This window comes from Globicephala melas, chromosome 20 (genome assembly GCF_963455315.2).
Source record: "Globicephala melas chromosome 20, mGloMel1.2, whole genome shotgun sequence".
Taxonomy (NCBI): Eukaryota; Metazoa; Chordata; class Mammalia; order Artiodactyla; family Delphinidae; genus Globicephala; species Globicephala melas.
In genome coordinates, this window is record NC_083333.1 from 35,876,661 (window position 1) to 35,898,799 (window position 22,139).

The window sequence follows — 22,139 nt, forward strand, 5'->3', positions numbered from 1 at the left end:
CCATTTACCGGTTTGGAAGTTTCATAACAGTTGTTATACATAAAATATACAATGGCACTATGTTTTTCTAATAGATTTTCACTTAGCACACAAGGGAGATAGTTAATCTTAAAGTTTCTATTTGTAGTACTGAAACACACTAACAAATGGACTCAAATATTTCCAGCATGGATGTTTTCTCCATTGTTCTAGCCAGAGTCACTAATGTGTAGTCACATAGATTTCATCAGCTCTGGTGATGACAAACTTGATATACAACACTATAGTGTTTCAGAGAAATAACACTTAAGTGTTCTGATATTCTTCTATGTGGTGCTCAGATGTGATAAAGTGGTACAGGGACAGCCAGCTGGCGAGGAACTGCTTACAACCTAAAGCCTATCCTAGCTATCTTACAATGTGGGCTGAAATAACATGTGCTGCTGTGGAATGTCTTTATATTCTAGAGGTACTTGTGGGGAATTATTTAGGGAGACCTAGTGAGATTAGAATTATGGGGCAGAGAAGGATATCTGTCTGCAAAAGGTCTGTGCTCCCATCCACAGTCGAGAGTTGTTGGGAAGCAGTTACTTTGCCAGGGACCTTGCGTTCACATTCAAGTGGGGTCACTTGACAGTTCTGGCTAATGGAATACAGGCAGAAATTATATTCATTACTTCAGACCTAACCCGGAAAAATCTTCTCCTTTGATTTCCATGACCTTACTTTCTCTTGTTTCTCTAATATTATTCTTTTAAATTATTATTTGGCTCACCATTTTCTTCTAGCATTTAAATACACCTACTCTGATATGAACCTATTTACGAAACAGAAATAGACTCACAGACATAGAGAACAGACTTGTGGTTGCCAAGGGGGAGGGGGTTGAGGGAGGGATGGAGTGGGAGGCTGGGGTTCGCAGATGTAAGCTATTATGTATAGAATGGATGAACAACAAGGTATTACTGTTATAGCACAGGGAACTATATTCAATATCCTATGATAAACCATAATGGAAAAGAATACAAAAAAAAAAGAATGTGTGTGTGAGTGTGTGTGCGTGTATATATATATAAATATATATATATAAATCACTTTGCTGTACAGCAGAAACTAACACAACATTGTAAAACAAATATATGTCAATAAAAAAATATATCTATTCTGTTTTCATGCTTCCAAACTTCCTGCTTTATGCTCTTAACCTGGGTGATCTTGTTAAGTTCTATGGCTTCTACTGTCAGTTATTTGCTGATAACTCTGCAGTCCATAACCTCATGCCTTCAACTTTCTCTTTTCCTGTTTTCCAATGTCACATTTCTACATATATTTGTTCATCTTCCCTTGGAGGCAATACATTATAAACATGCCAAAAATAGGATGTCACCTCTCCCCATAAGCCTGTTCTTCCTCCTGCCTTTGTTCATGCTAAAACCCTTCCTCCTTTCAGAATGTTCTATGCTGGTCAGTAGCTTCACTATTTTCCATCATTGAAGATAAGTTCTGAAGTCATTTTTGATCCCTCCACCCTTACCTCCCATACACACAAAAAAAGACCAAGTGCTTTTGAGTATCTCCAAAATGTCTACCTTGCTCTCTGTTCTCACATTACAGGCCTTAGTGTTTCTCACCTAGACTACTGCTCTAAACCTCATAACTAGTATCCTGACCTGCAGTCGCTCCTCTTCTTCAACCCATCTTCTATATGCTACTTGTCAGAGCTATTTTGCACATTATCAGAGTTATATGATCATTGTCTCCTCCTTCTCACAAAATTATAGACTCCCTGTTATCTAGAGAATAAACTGTAAAGTCTTAAACCTGGCATTCAAGACTTTTTTCCTAGTGACACTTGCTATCATTCTCTCTGACCATATGTCTTATTTTCTAATTATGGCTTCTCACAATTCCCCAAGGGCACTTCACGTCTTCACACTTGTTTTTGTCCCTGCCATTATGTTTTCTAGCCTGCTTACAGTGCTCTCCTGTGCCAATGCTGCTAAACGGAATCAACTCATCCTTCAAGGCTGAACCTGTCGCTTACTCTGCAAAGTATTTTCTCTTTGTCTAGGTCCCTATGGCACTCAGTACTATGGCACTGTCATTGGTTGCTATGTGTTTGGCGTTCCTCTAGAAGGTCATGGCTCTAGTGTGGGGGTGTCTCAGTCACCTAAGTTTCTCTAGTACCTAGCAGAGTCCTTGGTGTAGAGTAAAAGTTCAATAAATGTTTCATGAATGAATAAATGCCACGCAGATGCGTTCATGGAAAAGCAACACAGGGACTTCCAGACCCACTGTCTAATGCACTACCCAATTCAACCTTGAATTGGCAGGCATCTCTGTTGCCACAGATCAACTGTGAAATGAGTGTGACCACGACTCGAATACTGACCGTACACTGACAATCCTGATCTTTTTCATCTCTCATCTTAAAATGCTGCCTGCAGTTAAACTTATAGTCTGCTTATTGCAAATGACACCCACATCTTTACAAAAATGCTCGCCTCTATCTTCAGCTTTTCAGTTAGTAACTGCTTTGGCATGTTCTTTTTGTGGCTTTCTCGTGGAATCGGAATACAAAATACATCTCTAGTCAGCCTGTCTTACTGTTTCATATTCAACGCGGAGATGGAAGCGCTAACGATAAGGAGGCTATAAGTAAAGCGTGCCCAAGATGTACCTTTGTAGAAATGGGTGCAACAGCATGATTTCTTTTTAAACATAGAACTTGGATAGAAATTTGCTGCTTTCTCCCGCTATGCCTCACAGTCTCCTCCTGTGCTTCTGTTCTGTTAATGCATCACTGGCCCTAGGAAAACGGACGCTGTCTGCCTCTGCTGTGCCAGTGAAGCCTTTAGGCAGCTGGCAGGGCTTCATGAGGCAGCAGAGCTGTGACGCCATTGAACTGCCACAGTTTGAAACGCCAACAACAGGCACAGGAAGATGGATCACTTCTTCTTCCTTCACGTTCCTCAGCTCTTCCTTTGTACCTCCAGCACAGCACTCGGCCTTAAATTATAGCTGGTTATAAATATGTCTGTTAAAACTGCTATCCTGTAAGTCGTGGTACACAGATCTGTCTTACTTGTATTTGTATCCGCTGTAGTGCTTAACACAGAGCCTTGAATGTGTTACCTAACGAACTGGGTGTGTGCCGAAATGCATGCCTTCACTTTCTACTGACGTGCAGGAGCAGAAAAACGAAACTACTTAACTGTGGGAAGAGTTTCTCAAATACTTCCAGTTGCAAGCTTAAAGTTAGTACCACTTACCACTTCTTTGTTCATTCATTAATTCATTATTTAACAAAATATTTGCTGAGTGCTGACTGTGTGCCAGCCACTCTATTAATCATTAGGAAGACCAAGGTGAGCGTGATAGGAAGGTTCCTATCCTCATGGAGCTCACTCACATTCTAGACGGGCAAGTGGACAATAAACAAGTATTCACAGACAATAAATTAATAAAAGACTAGAAAGTAAAAAGGTTGCTATGTTAAAGCCAGGAAGGACTTTCTTAGATAAGGTGACACGTGGAAGTCTTAGGAGGTGGCCATTAGGCTGCGACCTGAAGGAGTGAGGGATCTTGCCATGTGATGAGGGAAAGTGAGCTCCGGATGGAGCGAACTCTTAAGTGCAAAGAGCCAGGGGTGGAAAAGAGCTTAGCAAATACTAGGAACTGGTAGATGACCATTTATGACCAGAAAATTGTGAGTAAGAGGGAGAACAAATGAACTTAATTAGAGAGGGTCGGCAGAAGCTATCTTTGTAATACAGGGCTTTGAAGGATCGGGCTTTGATTTTATTCTAATCACAACAAGAAGCCACTGCAGGATTTTCAGGAGGAGGTTACATAGGGTGTGGTCAGTAGAGGTGGAAATAAGTGGATACTTACAAGTAAAATCTGGGTGGTAGAACCAAGTGAGTATGCTGATGGCTACAGTGACTACATGTCTCACAGCTGTGGGTCCTTATGGTTGAGTGAATAGAAGGCTATTAGTGTTGATTTTACCAAATGTGGAGACTCAGCTGCTTTTGAAAGTCTAGAGACAGCCGAGTAAGCTGCTCCGCTTACAAAAAAAGAAAATGTGCTGTCATATCCCACTAAGCTGGCAGTAACTCATTCTGATTGCTGTGCCATGAATCTTGGTTTGACAATCTAGGAAAGCCTGTGGGATTCCCATCTTTTCATTCAGCCCGTGTTGCTTCAGAGACTCATTAACAGGACAAATCAGGCTCTATTTCCTAGGCTACTTTCAGTACCAAAAATTTCCCTTAAAATTTCCCTGCTCTATTTCTTCTTTTTTTTTTTTTTTTTGCGGTACGCGGGCCTCTCACTGTTGTGGCCTCTCCCGTTGTGGAGCACAGGCTCCGGACACGCAGGCTCAGCGGCCATGGCTCACGGGCCCAGCCACTCCGCGGCACGTGAGATCTTCCCGGACCCAGGCACGAACCCGTGTCCCCTGCATCGGCAGGCGGACTCTCAACCACCGCGCCACCAGGGAAGCCCTCCCTGCTCTACTTCTTATGTGAAGTTGCTTTAACCCGTATTTGCTACACCTTAAAAAAGCAATATATATATAAAGTTTAAATATATAAAGCAATATTATGTTTGTAGCAAAATCAAATATGGGAGAGTACAAGTCCCTTCTGTGTCTTCGTTAGCTGACTCTTCTGCACGCCTGCCAAGTCATAAAATGATGCTCTCTCTCCATCTTCTAAGCAGAACTACTTCTCTGTATATTTATTAACTTAGCAAACTTCACGTGAGTTTTTATGACAGTAAAAATAAGTAGTTCTCAGTTTTAAATAGTTGTGGAGAAAAATTCTGATTACCAGCTTTCCCCAAACTTAATTTTGGACTTGGAAAAGGAAAAAAAATATGTTATAGCTGTACATCTCTGAAGACATGAGAGTTTTAACAATGCGGACAATTTACCTATTTGACTGATAGATGTGGGTTCCATGATTTATGCTGAGAGAAACAAATTTGTAAAGTTTAAGGACATCATGCCTGGGGAAACTGGACATATTCCCAGATATACATTAGATTTCATGTAATATCTTCCTTGCATTATATTACAAAACCATGACCCTGGGTCACTAGAATAATAGATATTCCATTATTATTTTGAGTCTCAAATTTATTCTTGATGCCAATAGGGAGTTAGAAAATGGTTTAGATAATAAGGACAAAATATTTATTGCATATTAGACAAATCCCCCCAATTATTATAGATTAGTGAAATCTCTCCATGAAAATCACATATCGAAATCACGACACCAGAAGACTGACTTCCCCTTAGTGGTAGAAAAGAATTAGGAGTGAAGCAGATCTGGACCCAGAACAGTGATTAGAGAGCTAATATTTCTAGGCAGGTAACGTCATCTACTAAGGGACATGTACTAGCAAAAGGTGTTTGGTACACCTCTCCTCTCTCTGCATTAACTCTTCCAAACCTCCTAAAGGCTGACTTAGTTCCAGAAGCCTCTTTTTTTCTTAGCATGATCTGTCACTTTGCTGAATTCTTTCCTAATGCTTTTAGAAAGCAAAATCCATCTGCCAGTTCAAGGGGTTGTTGTGGGAGCCTGCAATGGCTGAGGAGCAGTAACCTCAAGTTCGTGCTTCAGTGAGGGTAAGGTTAAGTGTCGTTCTGCCTGAAGGCTCCTGTTTGGATTAAAAAAACAAACAGGGCTTCCCTGGTGGCGCAGTGGTTGAGAGTCCGCCTGCCGATGCAAGGGACACGGGTTCGTGCCCCGGTCCGGGAAGATCCCACATGCCGCGGAGCGGCTGGGCCCGTGAGCCGTGGCCGCTGAGCCTGCGCGTCTGGAGCCTGCGCTCCGCAGCGGGAGAGGCCACAGCAGTGAGAGGCCCGCGTACCGCAAAAACAAAACAAAACAAAACAAAAACAAATAAAACCACCACAACCCTGCAACTCACCATTTTGTGGTCATTTCAGCCTTACGTATTCTTTAAGAAGCCAGGCTGTACAAGTTCCTGACACAGAATTAGTTTTCCTTTATAGGGAGAATGGCCTCTTTTTTTTTTTTTTCCCTTTGACAAACTGCTTCTACTCTGACACTATGCTTTGTGACATGGATTTTGGAGCACCCAGTCTCCAATGTGTAATTTGCTAACATGGCCAAAATAATTAAGAAAAATCTTAAAGAACATTTATTGTAAGATATCAACTCTGGCCACAAGGAATTGAGTAAGTCCTCAACTGTCCTCACAGGTACAGTTAGGACTTGTGTAGCCTTTTCCCTTTTCCACCCACTATAAATCTGCTACTCTTAGTTTGAGGAAATCAGGCCAGCTCAAATCAGGCTTCCAAATCAAACCTCATTGGTTCTACAGCTTAAGACTCGTTCAAGTTTACAACAGGCTTCCTGCGTTTTATTCAAACAGTTAAAAATAAGGCAGCTGAGTCTTTGAATCTTTATGTCAAAATCTTACATGTATATACACATCAAAATGTTGATCTGAGAGCTGTTCTTAGGGAAGGGGAGGCTAATACCATGAAAACAGAGATAACAGGAAAGAAACAGGAAAAAAAAGAGTGGGGATTCATTCAGGGGTAGCCTAAAGCTATGCAGAAATATTAGGCAGTAATTGGACAGCACCACAAGGCTGGTGGCCCCAACTGTCTACTCTACCAGCCTCACATTTCAACTATCAAAGTCATTAATAGGTTGGATTATAAAGGCTGGTGACTTCTCTTAAATGCCTTACTTAAAATACGCAAGTTGCATTTAATGTTTTCTACTTCCCTGTTATGAGCATAACAACAGAGATTAGTTTATTAGATTAGTGAGTTAATCTGAGAGCTCAGTGGCCGAGGGAATAACATATAAGAAAGATTAGTTTCAGAGTATGACAGAGTATGACAGTGATGAAGAGCGGGAAACAGAAGGCAGAATAAGGTGCTGAGGTCTAAGGCTTATGAGTGCTTCAAGGGGCAAACTCTCATCTAGAACGCAAACCTAAAATCTTAGAAGTTCTGATGTAATAAAAGATTTTGCAGTGATACTTTGCTTACAGTTTGATAAACACCAACATGCATATATATACAAATACCAAGCCAAGAAAAGGTATCTATAACTCATTTCTTTCTGTGACAGACGTGTATGCAACCTTAGGTCACTCTTTCTGGGATGTCAATTGTCTGCCCTGATTCTGGGACAACAGGAAATCTGATATTTAAAATAAGGAAAACTCTATCTCAGCTGCTGCACTGACCTCCAGCTCTGCTTTTTCCTCTTTCTAGCGCCATCCTCAGATTACTGACTCTCTTCCCTTAGCAGAAGTACCTCCCTGGGTGGCCTATTTCTGATGAAGGTCAACTACTTTTTGGCTTCAGTAGAATATTCTCATCGGTGTCTAATTCCCTAATAAGGTCAATAAGTTCAGGGTGAAGACGTGAGTGTTGAAAGCCCAGGAAAACGGACTAGAAGAGATGTTCTGTAGCTTCTGAAAGTTCTCCTTACACAAAGTTATGCATGTCAGGCACTGGCCTACATAATGTGACTTCAGAGGCACTGAGTTAGTCTTCCCTGGTCTACTGAACCACATTAGATGTTCTAGAGAGAAGCTGGAGATGAAGTGGAGAACAGAGTGGGAAACAATGTACAGGAAATAGAGGCTGAAGCCATAATGGCAAACCCTGCCTGGAGGGAGTCCTGCTAATCAGACTCGCCTACAATGGAAAGCAATTACAGCCAGTTTCTTTGAAAGGCCAGCCTGGGCTTTGCCAGTGACATTAAATTCTTAGTGAATTTCCATCTCATTGACCCAGGGGGCCTCGAGCTCTGAGATCAATACCTTAGTAACAAAGCTGGTGCCAGACAGTGCTGGGAAGAAGGCTGAATTCCAACTGAGATGAAACGTGTAAGAAAGCTTTTTTTGATAATGCCTGGTCCTGTTTACTCTCTGCCATTAAGTGATATACGATGATCCCTCAGCAGCCCTGAGTGTTATTCAATCACCAGGGAACAGACTACACAGCATTAGAAGTTAGAAGTGTTTGCTCTCCTTGTCCCAGCGCATCAGCCTCTTGCCAAAATGATTCTAGTTAATAAACAATGTTGAGAAGGTAAGCCTGTAGAGCCATGATATGGCTGCATAAATACCATCTTTTCCCCTTTGAAAGCCTGAGGGTTTTATCTGTTGTAAGGATACTGTTAATTCAGCGTTCGTCTGGCTCCCTTGGACCTCAGTTCTCAATCCTCTGAGACGTTCCAGGATAAGAGAGCAGATCAGCCAGCGAAGTTCCTCTGGAAACTGATTTCAGTGTTCATTAGGCAATTCTAGATTGGTCTCTTTTTCTTAACTATGTCGTTGCCAACTCTGTGTACCAACATCAGCAGCAGTACTAGTGGGATTTACAATAAAATCCTCTTGGGAATGGCATACAACTCATAGAAGAGACTCAGACCCAGGGTTTTTAAAAAAAATCTTGTGCCCCCAGATGCGGATAGCAGAAGACTCCTGCTGCCTATCCAATCAGCCACAGGATTTAGCTAAGGTGCACCTGAAAGGTCTATTACTGCAGAGAGAGAGGAGGACAAGGAACATCCCCTGACCACCTTCTCCGTACTCTGTGCTAGTCTAGGCACTACACTACATGACCTCAATTCTCAACAGCTCTAGGAATTATTATTCCTTTTATGTAGATGAGAAAACTGTCTCAGAAACATTGTGTAATTTTCCAAAGGCCACAGTTCCTCGAAGAGGTAGGATTTATTAAGCAGGTCATCTGACTCTAACGTTTCTGTTCTTTCCACTACAGCATGTTTCTTTAAAAAGTTTCCCTCTTAGGGAAGACAGCACAAAATCTCCTACCTGGCTTAATATCGTCATCAGAGTCTGACACTGATTTTCTAATGAGTCAGCATGACGTAGGCCGAGCAGCATGCCCACAAGCACAGGTGTCTCTAACAGGACCTGGTGAAGAACATGCCTCACGAGTAATAATAAAATCCCAGCACGGTCAGAGACGGTCAGCCTCTGATGACTCACAGCGGAAGGCAGAGGCAAACCTGGCCTATCTTCTTTTTGAGTCACAATAAGCTCTGCGTTTGTCAGCTATGTTGTTGGTATCTTCTTTGTTTCCAGGAAATCAGGACTATACCTGCTTTTGAAAACATCAACTTTATTAAAGGAACAGTTCTTTCAAAAAGGAGTGTGAAGGAGTAGAAAGCACACCTCACTAGGATGCTAGAGATCTAGGTTCTACCCAAGAGAATGGGAAACAGTTTCATATCGAGTCTGGTTTGTTGAGCTGAGAGAGATTAAGCCAGGGTCAAGCTCATCAGGAGAGAGTGCTGGGGTAAATCAGTGACGTCTGCCATGGGTGCAGGATAGGGGAGCGGTGGTACACACAGCGCATTTGCCGTTCTTCTTTTAACTCCTCTTCCTTTCTCCCACCTGTTAACCTTATGGCTTTTCACAAGTGATTCAGCATTTTAAGGCCTTTATAGTAAAATAGGGATAATGACACTTTATTTATCTAAAGGTAAGAGTGGCTAAATCAGCTGATCTCCTCAAGTCTTTTTCAGCTATAAGGTGTAAGATTCCATTTTCCACTGTAAATCTTAGCATCAGCTGGGCTCTAATGGGGTCAGTCATTGGTGACTTTAACAATGGCATGGCTTTTAAAAGGGCACTCACAATTTTAAAACAATTCTGCTCTAAGTCAAAGAGGTGAACAATGTATCAATTCTTTCTGAAGAATACTGAGGAAGTCTGTTAAATGGTTAAATTAATTACCGCCTGGGGACTGCCCTGGTGGCGCAGTGGTTAAGAAATCGCCTGCCAAAGTAGGGTTCAAGCCCTGGTCCGGGAAGATCCCACATGCTGCAGACCAACTAAGCCCATGCGCCGCAACTACTGAGCCTGTACTCTAGAGCCTGCAAGTCACAACTACTGAGCCCGTGCTCCGCAACAAAAGAAGCCAGCGCAATGAGAAGCCTGCTCACCGCAACGAAGAGTAGCCCCTACTCGCCGCAACTAGAGAAAGCCCGCATGCAGCAACGAAGACCCAACGCAGCCAAAATAAATAAATAAATTAAAAAAAATTAATTATAGCCTGTGAACCCTAGTGGAATCAGAGAAAGTTGTTTAGAAAAATACAGGAATGTAAGGAGCATTCTAAACATCTATGCAGATTTTGAGTCTTAAGGAAATAATATTGTGAGAAAATAAACTTCATCATAGCCTTGTCTTAAGAAGAAACAGAGATGATGCTTCCTTTATGTGAAATGTTCAATGAAGAACACTTCTCACTGTTTTCAATACCCATGCTCCATGCAATAAATACAAAATAGGCTCATAAATTGCTTATTACAGATCTATGGCTTACCTGGGATCACAGAGAAATTTGGTTTTCTCTCCTTCTTCTCTCCAGATAAGCCATTCTCGAAAAGAAGGATGTACAAACATACGAGTCATGTCTCTGCGCTTGATTAGGAACATGGAGAGGTTCTCCATTCTCTGCTGAAAATCCTCCCATTCTAGCGTGCCTTCAATGCTGCCAGCATTGATGGCTTGGAAGATATGTTCATCAGTCAGTGGGTGGAGAGAGGCCACTGCCACATTCAGGAGAGGCATCACCCGGTCAAAGGAAGACTGGGTTGGGAACTTCATATTGCACTGGAGTAAGTAAACCTCAGAGAGCGAAACAGGAACTACTTTGTAGCTAGAGCTCTTTAACACTAGATAGCCTTTCTCTATGAGGTCAAATGTGAGTTTCAGGTATAGATAGGACCCTTGACTGAGTGTCTTGAGATGAGAACTGAGTTTGCCAAATGTAGTATTGTCCATTTTGCCATTAAGTGAAATGTTATTCTGGATCTCTGAGCTGCTGTGTATCCGGTGCAGGATGTAAGCCTGCAGGTCCTGGTCTATGGCTTCATTCTCTTCTAGTCGATCCAAAAAAATCCTATGGAAAGGCAGCAGCTTGGTAATTTCCTAAAACAGATGGAGAGAGAGGGAGAGAGAGAGAGAGAGAAAGACCTTCAGTTTCCCCTAACTCTTGTGATAAACTACGAGGTCCACAAATTTATTCTGAACTTCTGAGTGGTCAAAGAAAAGAGGGAAATACGATCGAGTATTAGTGTCCATAGATTAAGACATATTAGTTGCACAGGAGGGACACTTTTCCTAATATTGAGACTTAAAATAACTTTTATGGGTCTTCATAAAGGGCACTTTAGGAGTGATTTAATGGTCACTATCCTAAATAACACTCACTCCTAAAATAGAAAAGAGAATGCCATCTAACTTCTGTTGTAATTTTTCTCAGCGTAAACCATAGCCTAATGTCAAAGTACAACTCACTAAGATAAATGTAAAAGGACTTAAAGAATGTCATATAAAAATGTGACCTTCTATCCCACTTGATAAAATGACTTTATTTTAATGTAGGTTTTTTGGAGATGCCTTAGCCCAAAGGAACACTTCTAATAGTGGGAAGCTTGGTACCTTGGTGATCTGCTTGGAAATTACATTGGGGGAAGGTGACAGGGCTTTGTGGTGACTCTCATGCTCTGGAATCCATCTTTTCTTATCTGCTTATAGACTTTGCTCCTGTAAGTATCTATTCCCTCTCCTGCATTAATTTCCTCTTCTCTTCTCTTTCTGTCTTGTCTCCACACAGACATGTGACTCCATATTCCTCCCTCCAACTACTATATCTCTGTTCCCATGTTTAGCAAAACCTAACAGAAAAGTTTTCTCTACTTACTGTATTTCATTCCTCCCTTCCCATTCTCTCCTCCATTTGTTGCAATCAGGCTTCAATCTCGTCACTTCACTGAAATGGTCCTTGCCAAGATGATCAGCAATCTTCATCTTGCCAAATCCAATAACCAAGTTTCATTTCTCTCCCCCTCAACCTCTCAGCAGTATCTGACACAGGTGAACACATCTTTCTTCTCGAGTCCCCTCCTGCAGCTTTTGCTTCCACAGCATGCTCCCCTCGTCTTCCTCTTAGCACACTGGCTACTCCTACCCAGCCTTTTTGGCTGGCTCCTCTCTCATTTCTCAGTCCACCCAGGGCTCACGTCTCCATTCTTTCCTCTTATCTGGCCACCCTCACTCCCTAGAATAGTTGGGTCCCATGGTTCTAAATATCATCTATACATGGATGATGTCTAATTTCATATTTCCAGCTTAGTCATTTCTTCTGAGCTCTCATCTTATATCTCCGTCTACTCAACAATGACACCTGGATGTTTCATAGACAAACTTAATGTGTGATCAAATCAGAACTACTAAAATCTCCCCCCACCACAAAACCTCCACATGTCAATAAATGGTATTACCACTAACCCTACCACCAAATCGTAGGAACTATATATGATCCTTCTCTTTTCCTCAAACCAGCAACTACCCAGTTGCTCACCAAAACCCCACAATTCATCCTTGAATCTTCTCTCTTGCTCATTCCCACATCCAGCCCATCATCAAGTCCTTTTGATTCTTCTTCAAAATATACTCCAAATATGACCACTTCAGAGGGTCTCCACTGTTCCCACTCTAGTCTAAGCCACCATCACCTTTCACCTGTACTTCTGCTTCCATTCTTGATCCCCTACATATTATTATCTACACAGCCAGCAGCCAGAGAAAGTAAGTCAGATGTTATCACTTTACAAGGTTCCTTGGAGAGGCCTTTCCTATCTGCCCTTTCTAAAATATCTGTCATCCTCATTTATCCCTTTACTCTGTTATGTTTGTCTTCATAGCACTAACACTACCTAAATTTTTAATATATGTTCATTTTTTACTTTATTATTTGTGTTCCTCACTAGAATACAAGCTTTATGAGGGCAGGGATATTGTCTGTCTTGTTCACCATCGTATCCTCAGCTCTTAGAAAGAGCCTTTTATACTTGAAGTATGTAAAAAATGTTTGTGGAAATAATGAATGATCGATTATGAGGGTTCACTTTTAAAGACCTAGGAATTGTTTCATTGTCAGCTAAATAATTTTAAAAAGTTATTGGTTGAAGTGAATGAAGTATCTGGGAAGTTGCTGCAGGTCTTGATCTATGAAGACATTGACATTTGGACTTTGAGTGTATAGTACTTTTCCTGTTCTTTGGCACAGCTGAAAAATTAAAGTTACGTGGTCTACCAAGTCATACTTAAAACGTCTTTTGAGATTGCACACGGCATTATATAAAAATATAAATGAAGAAAAAAACCAAAACCAAACAAACAAAAATTATATAAACAAACATATCTCCTAAGTACGTACTTAGTAAAACTAGTCAGAGACTGTGTTCCTGGAAGTTTCTTTTATTCATCTTTCATCTTTCACAAGCTACTGACCAATAATGGCGGATTACATAATTTTTAGTTGTAAAGATGCATTTACGTTGATTCATTCACATTCCTCAAATTACTTTGAGATTTTAATAACAAACATCTGCAAGTTGGTGGTCAGGATCAGAAGTACAGTCTTTGATCAAAGAAGGCAGACTGACCTAAATTGGTCAATCTATAGGAAAAATACTAAATGCCTGGGAGAGGGGAAAAGGAGGGCACCGAGACTATTTTCTGTATATTAACAACTGTTTTAAGGGAGTTGCATCAAAATAGTGGGATGGGTGTATAATATGCAAAATTTTAATGTTCTTTAAAAGAGGCTATGGTTAGGGGAAAAAAGGTTGAGAAACCCTGTTTCAAACCAAGTGTGAATATGTAAAGAATGGAAAATACCAGCTCAGCTATACTGTGAGTGGTAGAGAAGGTGGAGTCATTTCTCCTCAGCCTGTATGTCTTTTACAGGCACAGTTCCAACATTCCTAGTCATTCTTCTAGGCCATAAACTGAGTGATCAGTGAGTGAGCAGGGATGGTAATTAAAAAAAACTCTTATCTCCCAGTTGCAGTAAATTTAATATAAAGCCTTAATATTGCCAATATTTCTTAGAAAAAGAAATATATAGAAGAAAGTCCATCTTCATGCTATAGAAAGTTGAGAAACAGAGGGAAGAACTAGAAAATCTGACTCTACACTGTATATTGAACTGAATTTTGCCTGGCATTAAATGATAAAAAACATAAAACAAAAGTCAAACAGTGAATTAGAGTGTTACACCATCTATTTGCTTTGCTATACTCATGACAAAGTCTAGAAAAGTGGACTTTCTTTTCATGCTTTTTAGAGGGACACTTTATCAAAACTTACCCAGAGCAATGGAAATGGGAATTTGAGCTAAGAGAGTAGTATACAGAGAATGCTCTCTCTAGATTGTATCTCTTACTCTCAAAGTATGCTCGTTGGGAATTACTCTTGCTAGCGCTCTAGGACATGGTAGAGATTTGGAACTAAGAGTACAAGGACCTAGAATTTTTTCAGTTTAAGAACTCTCCAAGGGAAATAATTTATGGTCCAAAAGCAAACAAACACATACCTGTAAACTGGTCCTAACTGTTACAATTAGTTTCAGCCAGGAAGGAAATTTTCCAATCATTTTACTCAGAAATGACACAATTGTATCCCCATAATCCGGTTTGTGAAATTCTGCTTCATTTAATCCATCAATTAAGATGATGAAATCTCCATCTGGGATTTTTCTCTCTGAGATAGAAAGAAACAAATTACTTAATAATTACAAGTGGATAAGTGAGTTCTTTCTGGGTCTTTGATCACATATCTTCTTGGAAGAAAAAATTAGAAAAGGTCTGTTGTGTGTTTAGTGAATGCTAAGGGTACGTAATTTATTATAAACACGTGGAATAATTCATTTAGTGGGTTCATTTTGCTTTTCACCAGGTATGAATGTGTTTGTCACATAAATAATATATAAGGCATATGTATCATCATCATCATTTCCCCCATGTTATCAGTTGTGAGACAGCCTGAGCAATGCATTTATGAGAATTTGCACATGTAAATTTATTTTTCTCTCATACCTGAAAAAGCTGGAAAGAATGTTTTTCTCCCCCTCAACCCCCCGGAATCTGACAGCATTAAAGAGAACAGTATCACATGTTCTTTGGGGAATTTCCAAAAAAAAGGTCTAATTTGGAGTCCACAGCAGTATATAAGACTGTATGTGAATACGTAGTAGGAAGGAAGGGATGGAGGAACAGAGAAAAGGAATCCCAACCAACAGATAGATCTACACTAGGCAGGCTGGCTTCCAAGATCTTACAGAACCAGCAGCTTCCTAGACTATACCTAAAGCAGCTTCAAGGAGACCAGACCCTTACGTGATCTTTCCAGGGGAGCAGGAGCCATGTAGGAAAGACAAATATCTTTTGTTTCCCTTTCCCGCCTGGAGTCTATACTATCCTAAACTGACAAAATCAGTTTATCGTTAGGGCTAGGCTGCAGAAGACTTGGTAAGATTTCAGGTTTCCACTCCCATTAAATGCTTACTGATTCTTAAACAATACTGAACAATTAGAGATTAAAAAAATCCCCTGGCTGAATGAATATTTCAGTATAAATGAATTGCAAATAACAAGTAAAAGTTCCTAGTTGGTAGGACCTTACAGGTTCTGAAGAGAGGAAAGCAGGGGAAGAGAGAAAGAAGTCACTGGATGCCTGAAACAGGAAATAGGTTATATCTGAGGAGGAAAAAGGAAGTGAAGCTGGGGACAGAAGGAAAACTCTGAGGAACTCTGTACCACGTTGGCTCTTTTAGCTTTTGAAAGCGTCAAGGCTAATCGAAACTCTACATATTTTTGTTTCACATTTGAAAATATGCAGATTTTTTGCATGATTAATAAATCTTTATATTTCCCCTCTAAAGTACAAGCTTTACATAAAGGAGTTTAATTTCAATAGCCTAAGTACTATAAATTAGTTCTCAAATTATAAAGAGTTTCAACTATTACTTTCATCTGGTGACTTTCGGAAGAGAAATGAACTATGGATTTCAGCTCTCTAACTGTTAACAATGATTATTAATGAAATGGCATTCTAGATGATGTAGGGCTAAGAAAGCACATTACTCCTTTAGGGAGTCCAAAGAATTCCGGAAGAGAGAGGAGTTGCTTGGAACTAATTGGGATTTACCCACACAAATGGGGGCTCTTAAGTTCTTGATTTTGAGGACCTTGGCTCCCTTTAGCATACTTGTGTCTTTAATTCCCATAGAGGAATTTTCTAATTGATTCTGCTTGGTGATATACTAGAGCTATCCTTTGTTACTGAGTAGAACCTTAAAGTATCGTGCAAAACGCTGACTCTCATTTTTTAAAGAAAAATATATAATTTGAAATCTAGCTCTTGAATCGAAATTGAAAGTGTTTTCAACTGAACTTTCCTGGAAAGAAAACTCCAGCTACCTTTAAAAAACTCCCTATTTTAAAAACTACTGTGATAAAATTTATATATAATTAATACAATTAATTGTGAAGATCTTAACTGTACACTTTGGTGAGTTTTGACAAACATGTATACTCATGTAACTAACATCCTGATCAAAGTGATAACATCTCCATCATTCCAGAGAGTTCCCTGAGGTTCCTTCCCAGTTCTCAATAGGCAACCACTGTTTTGATTCATATCACCATAGACTATACTTGCTTCTTATGCTTGATATAATGTTTCTGAGATTCATTTATGTTGTTGAGGGTATTATTAGTTTCTTCCTTTTTACTACTAAGAAGAATACTGAGAATTTAATACTAAGATTTCATTTAATATCCATCGAATGAATATACAATTTGTTTATGTACTCTTTTGTTGAAGGAGCTTCGGTTGTTTCCAGTTTTTAACTACTATGAATAAAGTCAATATGAACATTTTTGTATGAGTCTTTTTGTAGACATATGTTTTCATTTCTTTTGGGTAAATACACAGGGATAGAATTGCTTGGTCATGAGGCAGATTTATCTTTAACTTTATAAGGAACTGTCAAATAGTTTTCCAAAGTAGTTGTACCATTTTAAACTCCCACCAGCAACGTGTGAGGGTTCCAGCTGCGTACCATCCTCACCGACATTTGATGTTCAACTTCAAAAATGTTAACCACTGTAGTGGGAGTAAAGTGGTGTCTCATTGTGATTTTAATTGGCATTTCCCTGACGACTAACGATGGCAAACACCTTTCTATGTGCTGGCAGCCTATTTGAATATCTTCTTTTGTGAAGCATCTAAATTTTTTGTCCATTTAAGAATCGGGTTATTTATCTTTTCAGCAATGATTTATAGAAATTCTTTAGATACTATGGATACAAGTGCTTTGTGACACACGTACACAGAGTGAATTATTTTCTCCCCTTTTATGATTTGCTTTTCCTTTTTCTTAGTGTATCTTACGTTGAGCAGACATTTAACATTTTGATGAAGTCCAATTTATTAATTTTTTCCTACATGGTTAATGATTTTTAGGACCTAAGAAATCTTTACCTACCCCAAGGTTGTGAAGATATTCTAAGTTTTTTCTATTAGCTTTAGAGATTTAGCTTTTATATTTTGGACCATGATCTATCTTGAATTTATTTTTGTGCACCTATGGTGTGAGGTAAGGATTAAGATTAATTTTTTTCTCCATACATGTATCCAGTTGTTGTAGCATCATTTGATGACAAAAATTCTCTTTTCCAAATTATCTTGGCATCTTTGAGGAAGGTCAACTGACTCCATATGTGTGGATTTCCTTTTAGATTTTCCATTCTGTTCCACTGACCTATTTATCTATCCTTGTGGGAATACCACCCTGTCAGGGGAGTGCTAGAGCCAGCTCAAGCTGGTTCATGGGAGCTGATTGCTAAATTTCTTATGGTCAAATCAGGCCCCACCCCTGGACTGATTGTTAAACATTTACTAACATATTACTGCCTGTCATGATTTCTGTAGCTTTATACTAAATCTTGAAACCAGGTACTGTTGGTCTTCCAGTACTGTTGGTCTTCCAATTTTTTTTCTTTTTTAAGATTGTTTTGGCTATTCACAGTCCTTTGAATTTCTGAAAGTTGTCAATTAAAAAAAAAGTCCTGCTGGGATTTTGATTGGGATTATGTGGAATCTACAGATCAGTTTGGGGAAAAACTCCGATCTACAAACATGGCATATCTCTTCCATTTACTAAGTTCTTTAATTTCACTCTGCATGTTTTGTAGCTGTCACTGTGAAAGTCTTACACATCTTTTGTTAAATTTATTCTTAAGCATTTTGATTCTATAGAAAACCGTATTTGCTCCAGTTATCTACTGCTGCATCAAACAGCTAAGAGTTACTCAAATGGCTGGGAAACGGAATCATCTGCAACAAAAACTCACATGTTTGGTGTCACGGCCAGAACGACTTGATGACTAGAACAGTCAACTGGAACACTAACATACAGCTGCTCCATGTGGTTTGTACTTCCTCACAGCAGGGTAAACTCAAAGTAGTCAGTCTTTTGACATGGCAATGCATACCCCCAAAAGCAAGTGTTTCAGTGAACAAGATGGAAGCAGCATGACCATTTATGACCTAGCCTCAGATATCACATAGCATCATTTTGTAGTATTTTATTGGTTGAAGCAGCCACAAGTCTGCTAAGATGCAAGGGAAGGAGACACAGACCCTAAATCTGGATGGGAGGAATGTCAAAGATTTTGCAGCCACGTTTTAAAACTGCCACACTACTTTTTAAATTTCAGTTTTCAGTTGTTTGCTGCTAGTATATAAATACAACAGATACTGCATATTAACCATATAGACTGTAGCTCCACCTATGTTAATTCTCGTAGGCTTTTTTTTTTCTTTTGTAGATTCCTTAGACTGTTCTAGGTAAACAATCACATCTGCAAATAAAGACAGTTTTACTTCTTCCTTTCCAATCTTTATACTATTTGCTTGTTTGTTTTCTTATTGTGCTAGCTTGGACCACACATGGAATGTCGAATGTTAAGTCGCCTTGCTCCTGATAGTAGGGGAAATGTATTTAATATTTCATCGTTACCTGCATGTCCTTTAGGAGACTAAGTTTTCTTCTATTCTTAGTTTGCAGAAAGTTTTTATTGTTAATTGTAATATTTTGTTAAATGTTTTTCTGCATTTGTTGAGATTACAGATACATATTTATATAAAGACATATAGATTTTCTCATTTATTCTGTTAATATTATGAATTACAGTGATTAACTTTCAAATGTTAAACTAACATTGCATTCCTGGTCAAGTAAAACTAATCATTTTGCTATTAGTGTGTTTCAGGATTTTGCTATTATGGTTATGAGGAATACATGTCTGTAATTTTCTTTTCTTATAAAGTCCTTATCATATTTTGGTTTCAGCATTAATGCTTGTCTAATAAAACAAACTGAGAAATGTTCTCTTTTCCTTTATTTTCTGAAAACATTTGTGTAAGATTCATATTATTTCTTCTTTAAATGTTGGATACAATTCATTAGTAAAGCCATCTGAGCCTGGAGTTTTCTTTTAACTTGCAAATTAAATAGATAAGAGCTAGTCAGATTTTCTCTTTCCTCTTGAGTCACTTTTGGTAAGTTGTGTTTTTTATAGAATTTGCCCAATTTAAGCTGTTGAATTTGTTATATAGTTCTTCATAATAATCCCTTATTTTTCTTTTAATGTCTCTAGGAACTGCAGTGCTAGCTCCTCTTTCATGCCTGATGTGTTTTCCTCTCATTTTCTTGATCAGTCTTCCTAGGGGTTTATTCATTTTAACTATTAATTTTTTTCTATTTCACTGACTGCTGCTCTTGATTTTTATTATTTCCTTCTTTCTGCTACCTCTGGTTTTATTTTCCTCATTTTTTTCTAGTTTATTAAGTCATAAACTTAACCACTGATTTTATGTATTACTCAGTTTGAAATATTCTATAATTCGCTTTGTGATTTCTTCTTTCTCTAATGGGTTGTTTAGAAGTACACTGCTAAATTCCTAAATATTTGAGGATTTTATGTGTATTGATTTCTAATTTAATTCCATTATCTCAGAGAACATTTTCTGTAAGATTTTAATTTCTTGAAAATTTCAGACTGATTTTATGGTCCAGAATAAGGTCCATATGCACTTGAAAAGAATGTATATTGTGCAGTTATTGGGTAGTGTTCTATAAATGTCAGTTGGATCAAACTGGTTGACAGTGTTGTTAAAATCTTCTATATATTTACTAATTTTTGTCTACTTGTTCTAACAGCTACTGAGAGAGAGGTGTTAAAATTTCCAGCTATGACTGGGTATTTGTCTATTTAGCTCTTTGGTTCTATTAGTTTTTGATTCATGCATTTTGAACCTCCATTATTAGGTTCATACACATTTAGGATTACTTTATATTCTGATAAATTGGTCCCTTTATGTTTATCAAATGCCCCTCTGATAATACTCCTTGTCTTGAGGTCTACTCTGCCTCACATTAATAGACCCACTCCAGCCTTCTTATGCTCCATGTTTATAGAGTATATATTCTTCTATCCTTTCACTTTCAATCTGTGTCTTTAAATAACCTCTCCTGCAGACAGCATATGGTTGGGTCTTGTTTTTTATCCAGTCTGACAGTTTCTGCCTTTTGATAGAAGTATTTGGTCAATTTAAATTTAATGTAATTATTGATATGGTTGATTTTAATCTCTCATCTTGTTCCATACTAAAAAAAATTATTCTGTTCTTTCTTTCCAGGCTTCTTTTGGATTAATCAAACAAGTTTTAGTATTTCATTAATTTTATAAATTGTGTTTCCAGTTATTGCTCATGACGGTGATTTTCTTTTAAGGGTAATTTGGGAATTTGATAGAATAATTAAATTCACTCAGAACAACATTTACCAATGGGGATATCTAAAGCTGGTTATGGAGACCTAAATGAGAAGCAAATATATCTAGTAGCAAAATTAAAAAACACATGAATTATGGTTGAGAATCCAGAGCTGAGTCTGCATGCATTTGGATATTCTCCTTGAATTAGCCTTAAGATGTAGATCCTTGTATCACTGACTTTCCTTCAAGGTACCCCTACATGTGAGCAATTTCTATGTTCACTTATTTGTTCAAAATTTATTTCCTGAAATGCCTACTATGTCCAAGGTGAGGTAACCACTATGAAGGATAAAAGTTGAACAAGAAAAGGTTCCTAACTTCAAAAGCATGCAATTTAGTCAAAGGAATAAGTACAGAAATAACTAATTCTTATAAAGCACAAAGTATAATATCTGACGTATAATAAATGTTCAATAAATGTTAGTAATAAAAATTTAAGTTCTTAACTATACATACAACAGTAATGTATGAAGTACCACAAGTGAGATTTAAAAAAGAAAAACCTGTTGTCAATTTGGAAGGATACTGTAACTTACTGGAGGGGGCAGGTGGATCAGCAGGTATTTCATGAATGAGGTGGTATTTAAGGTGGTCCTTGAAAGATGGGTAGAATTCTGACAGGTAGAGATATGAGGAGAAGGTATATCAAGAAAAGGAAACAATGAACAAATGTATGGAGGCAGGAAAATGGAGGGGAGTATTTAAGGATTAATGGATACTTTGGTTTACATGTAAATACAGGGTTCATAAGGGTAAAAGTAGATAATAAGGCTGGAAAGTAGGCTGGATCCAGGCCATTAAGTACCTTAAATGATAGGTCAAGGAGCTGGAAGTTAATTCAGTGAGGTAATAGGGAAGCACTGGAGGTTTCTGAACAGGGAAATTTAGTGATCAGAGCAATGCTTTACGAAGCTTTATCTGGAAGCAGTACACAAAGTCTAGAAGACTGGAGAGACTGGGCAGAGACTACCCACCAGGTATGCCATTAATGGGTTAGAGGTGTGCCTAAAAATGAATCAGGGCTTCGGGGGATTTGTGCAGCTGTAGCCTCAGGGCCAGCCATGTCCAGCCACGAGGAGGCATGATTTTTTATCTCAATGTGCTAAACAAATTTTAATAATTTTCCAAGTGTGTTATGATGTGAAAGCAGCACTAGACCAGAAAACCAGAGAAGACCAGGAAGGGTAGCAACACACATGTGATATCATGGGCAGCTGAGCAGCCTTCAAGGTAACAGTGGTAGGAATGACTCTGAGATTAACGGATGTGAGAGACATCAGGAGGGCAGAATTAACAGGATTTAAAGATTGACTGAATGTACAGAAATTTCTTTTTAAGTTTGCTCAAAATACGTGCAGAGAAATTCCAATGTTTAAAAAAGTCTAGGGTATGGTAAAGCTAATAGGTAGGTCGTAGAAGTACAGATAG

At 38.8% G+C, this 22,139-nt stretch overlaps 1 protein-coding gene across 8 annotated transcripts in view; it reads right to left on the bottom strand.

The window, feature by feature from the left end:
• TANC2 (tetratricopeptide repeat, ankyrin repeat and coiled-coil containing 2) overlaps positions 1-22,139 on the bottom strand; it is a 357,539-nt gene that overhangs the window by 56,204 nt on the left and 279,196 nt on the right. For all 8 annotated transcript variants that reach the window (XM_030843275.2, XM_060290546.1, XM_060290544.1 and 5 more), the window contains 2 exons: positions 14,402-14,568; positions 10,340-10,947 (listed from right to left, as the gene is read on the bottom strand). In XM_030843275.2, coding sequence (XP_030699135.1) covers positions 10,340-10,947; positions 14,402-14,568 — 775 coding nt within the window. The remainder of the gene's footprint in view (positions 1-10,339; positions 10,948-14,401; positions 14,569-22,139) is intronic.